Below are 5,000 nucleotides of genomic sequence, written 5' to 3'. Positions count from 1 at the left end.
GAGAGAAAAAAAAACATACAAACAAACAAACAGACAAATACAAATCCCACTTATCCTACACCGACCAATCCACAGCATCCTTTTCCCTCACAACAGAACTCCTGGGCGTGTCTCACAGCCAACGAGACCCTCCGACTCCGCCAGCAGCTCCTGCAGGATCTGGAGACGTCCTTCAACGCCCCCTTGCCCTCGAGGATCCGCTACCGCCTCAAGAAGAAGCCGTCGATCTACACCTCCAAGTAGGACTCAGAAGGACTCGAGACCTACGACCAGCGGCCTTGTTTGTACTTGATGACGGAGGGACGAGAGGGAGGGATAGGGAGGGAGGGAGGGATGGGGAGAGGTATGAAGGAGGGACGAGATGAAGGGATAGGAAAGGATGAGGGGATGGGGGAGGGGGGAGGGGGAAGGGATGAAGGAGAGGAGGAATGAGGGGATGGGGGAGGGGGAAGGGATGAGGGAGGGACGGGGGAGGGGAGGGGGACAGGGAAGGGGCAGAGGAACGGGGTTGTGATGCATCGACTGGAGTTGTAAATTATTAGAGACAGATGTTGGATTAATAGATGAAGGGTGAGTAAAGAGATAGATGAATAGATATGTAGGTAAGTAAATGGTTAGAAAAATAGATAAATGGATGGATAGATGCTTAGACAGATAATGAATACGTAAATCAAAGAATATGCATATGTATGTTGATAGAGAGATAGATAGATAGGTAAATGTTTGTATATATATATAGATAGATAGATATAAGAGAAAAGTAAGTGTAGTTAATAATGAATCACTTGGTCAAAATTAGCACAATAAAACTAGCTTTGAACTCTTGAATCAACGAAATAAACGACTAACAGGTAATGGAAACTCGACTTAATGACGCAGGATTACTCGAGACTTCTATCGTTGAAATACTTTATCTTTTGTCCAACCATTTGACCCCCTTTCAGATATAATTTGAATTTACCAATGCAAATATGCCATCTCTTTCCTTTCTTTATAACACTACCATCTACGGTACATAACAAAGGACCAATCAGAGATATAGCGATTCGTCTTTTTTCAGGAAACCCAACATCCGCTACGACATCGGGATCCCCGACATCTACGAGACGGAGGTCGTAGTGACGCCCAAGCACCCTCAGGAGCTGCACGACATCCAGCCCACCGTCGGCTACCCGAAGGAGGACTACCGCGTCGCCGCCGACAGGAAGTACCAGCGGTTCGTCCCGACCCCCGGCCAGCCCCAATACGTGCCCCTGGAGGCCCTGGTGACGCCCGGGTATGACGAGGAGGCGGCGAGCGGCCCCTCCTCCGCCAAGCCCTATATCCCCCTCAACAGAGACAAGCCGGCCGAGGAGTCTCCGAACCTGGTGTTCCGGCCTCCTCGCCGTCCGCCCGGCCACCATCGCCGCCGCACCAACGGGCTGGTCTCGAGGCCGCCCCCCGGACGCCCTCACTTCTTCACGCCCGCGCCGGAGAGGCTCAGCATCCAGGCGCACCTCCAGTACCGCCGCCCGGTCTCCTTCAAGTACCGAAGGACAGACGCGGAGGCGGAGCGTTCGACGGAGCCGACACCCGCAACCCGCCCCTACACCACAGTGCCATACCCCACAAAAGCCGTCACGCCTCACCCAGTAAAGGCTTCTCCAACACCAACACACCATGAAGCGGCGTCGACTGAGGGCTACACGAAACCCTCCCAGACGTACCTTCCGCCAGACAAAGAGTACCTCCCGCCACATGCTCCTGCTAAGACCACCGAGACAGGAACCCATTCTAAGCCCTCTCAGCACTATCTTCCCCCGAACAAGGAATACATAGCTCCTGTGGCTCCCTTGACGACGCCCACGTACAAGGCTCCAGAAGCTCCTCACACAGACCCTCCCTCAGCTTACATTGCACCCGAGAAGGACTACAAGCCCCCACATGCTGCGACGCCACAAACTGGGTATATAACGCCAGTTGTTACCTATACTGACCCTCCCAAGCAGTATGTCCCCCCGAGCACAGAGTACGAGGCTCCTCACGTTGCAACGCCTACCCCTGGCATCTCGCAGACTTACCTTCCCCCAAACAAAGAGTATGTGCCCCCAGAAAAACCTGCTGAGAAATATGAAGCACCTTCACAGAAGTATGAACCTCCCACCAATGAATACCTTCCCCCAAAAGCTCCCTCTCCTCCTACCACAACTTACGAAGCGCCTCCAAGAAAGTACATACCTCCAAGTAATGAATACTTGCCACCATCTGCCAATCACAAGCTCCCGGAACAGACCCATGCAGAACCTCCAAGAAAGTACCTTCCGCCAAACAAGGAATTCGCTGCCCCACCGCGAAGAAGACTGCGGCCGGGTGCAAGGCCCAAGGTACCCGGCAAACCTGTAGCGAAGCCACCCAGAAAATACCTTCCTCCGGACAAGGAATTCACTGTGCCCGGAAGGAGAGTTCCTGGTGAGGGGAAGATCCCAGGCCGAAGACGCCGTCCCGGAGGCCCTGGCAAGAGGAGGAGGAAGCACCCCAAGAGGCCCACTTTGCCCAGCAGGACGTACCTACCACCCAATGTCGAATTCGGAGATGGAGGTCCTCCTGCACCGGGTTATGGGACAACGCCTGCTCCACGCACTTACCTACCTCCTAATAAGGAATATAACACACCACCTGCGAGGACGTATGAGCCTCCCACTAACGAATATCTGCCTCCACCCAGAGATGATACGAAAGCCCCACAAATGACGACCATGGCTTCCGTCACGTACGCAACCCCCTCCAGGACGTACCTGCCACCTCAGCGAGAATATCAGACCCCACCAGCGAGGTATGCAACACCAAGTCAGACTTACGTTCCGCCCACTAATGAGTACATACCACCCAATGTACCAGATACGCCAAGCCAGACTTATGGACCACCCGTTAATGAATACATACCGCCCAAGGCAGCAGGTACCCCAAGCCAGACTTATGGTCCTCCCGTTAATGAATATATACCGCCTAGAGTCACTGCAGTGCCCAGCCAGACTTATGGTCCACCGGTTAATGAATATATACCGCCTAGAGTCACTGCAGTGCCCAGCCAGACCTATGGTCCACCAGTTAATGAATATATGCCGCCTAGAGTCACTGCAGTGCCCAGCCAGACTTATGGCCCCCCCATTAATGAATACATACCGCCCAAAGCAGCAGTGACGCCCAGCCAGACTTATGGTCCACCCACTAATGAATACATACCGCCTAAAGTAGCAGCAACACCTGCACCAGCATACGTCCCCCCTGTCCCTCCCCCAAAAACCAACTATGCCTCGCCTCAGTTGTCGTATGCACCTCCCCAGCCGTCACGCAAGTATGAGCTGCCTGTCAACGAGTACATAATAACAATTCCAAAACCCGAACCACACGACACACCCCTTCCCTCTTGGCTTGTAAGCCTGCAGCAGACCAAAAGCCCTCTAGAAGCCCAAGCCTTCAAAATCCGCAAGACCAACCCAACGCCTCCTCCAGGGTACGACCCCAATACGTCCACAAAGGCAAGTTACGCAAAGACAACATCTGCTCCTTCCTACGCTTACTCTCCTCCTGAACCACAGTACTTACCTCCCAAGCCTGAATACCAAGCTCCTCCTGAAAGACCACCTGCTGTTACCCCCGGCTACTCCCTGCCATCTAGGACCTATCGGCCTCCAGATAAAGAGTATTTGCCTCCTAAAGATTACAGTCCTCCTGCAACTCCTCAAGAATCCTATGTTCCCCCTAGAGCCCCGGTACAGGCTTACATTCCGCCCGAAGTTTCGCCAGACGTGTATGTGCCGCCTAGGGCTCCTGTAGCAGCTGACGTCTCGAAACCAAAATCTTCTTACATACCGCCACCTCCGCCTCCACTACATATCCCAATCGACCCCACCTATCTGCCTCCTCCTAAGCAACCGCCTGTCACCTATGCTCCACCTCGGCATGATGTCTATGTCCCCCCTCAGGCACCCACTCACCCACCTCCTCCATCAGCAAATCTGCACTTGAGCGCCCCACATTCGACACATTATACTACCCCAAAACCCACATACTCGACTGTGGTTTCTGGCATACCGCACGCTCCTGTATCAGCATACGTTCCCCCAGCTAAACCCAAACCAGATTACGTTCCTCCTGCACATCCCACCACGGCATACGTTCCACCAGCCAAACCCACTCAAGCTTACGTTCCCCCAGCACCACCTAAACCAGCTTACGTTCCTCCTGCTCAGCCTGAAGAAGCTTATGTTCCTCCTGCTAAACCCACTCAGGCTTACGTTCCTCCTGCTCAGCCCAAACCAGATTACGTTCCTCCTGCGCCCGCCAAGCCACATGCCGCTACTACTTACAGTCCTCCCTCACCCAAGCCAGACTACGTTCCGCCAGCTAAGCCCACACAGACTTACGTGCCCCCGGCTTCGCCCAAACCCGCCGTCCACGTGACCACTTACAAACCCTCGTACGATCCTAAGATAAAGAAACTCCAGGATTTCAGTCACCCGGGAGTTTCCTTAGCCCCACGACCTTCCCTGCGTCCCAACTATACCACCACGACCTACTCGCCTCCCGTGTACACCCCTTCGACCTTCGGACCGGGATACAACGACCTCCCCGCCAGCGTCAAGTCTCCTCTCCCGACGGCGATCGCCCCTCCTCCTCACGCACCCGCTCGACCCCACCATCCCCGTCCTTACTACTACGATGACTATGATTACTACTACGACGGCGACTACTACGACTACGACTACTACTACTACGACGACGACGACGATAACTACTACTACGATGACTACGATTACGACTACTACTATGATGACTACGACTATGGCCCGCCGCAGAGTCTTAGACGACCTGTCCCGCACCATCTCATTCCTCAGTCGGACTACTTCGACATTCTCGAGAACGAAATCCAAGACTTCGGGTACATTGCCGGCATTCCTGGTAAGAGGACATCGAGAGGGCTTTCTGTGATAAAAAAAAAAAATATATACATATATATA

General features: G+C 53.6%; 1 protein-coding gene across 2 annotated transcripts in view; it reads left to right on the top strand.

Annotated features, from left to right (window-relative positions):
* The window catches only part of LOC125031372 (proline-rich protein 36-like), a 72,325-nt gene that overhangs the window by 62,451 nt on the left and 4,874 nt on the right, over positions 1 to 5,000 (top strand). For both annotated transcript variants that reach the window (XM_047622067.1, XM_047622066.1), the window contains 2 exons: positions 97 to 239; positions 1,061 to 4,941. In XM_047622067.1, coding sequence (XP_047478023.1) covers positions 97 to 239; positions 1,061 to 4,941 — 4,024 coding nt within the window. The remainder of the gene's footprint in view (positions 1 to 96; positions 240 to 1,060; positions 4,942 to 5,000) is intronic.

Source organism: Penaeus chinensis, chromosome 13 (assembly GCF_019202785.1).
Source record: "Penaeus chinensis breed Huanghai No. 1 chromosome 13, ASM1920278v2, whole genome shotgun sequence".
NCBI lineage: Eukaryota > Metazoa > Arthropoda > Malacostraca > Decapoda > Penaeidae > Penaeus > Penaeus chinensis.
This window is presented reverse-complemented; position numbering and strand designations above follow the sequence as displayed.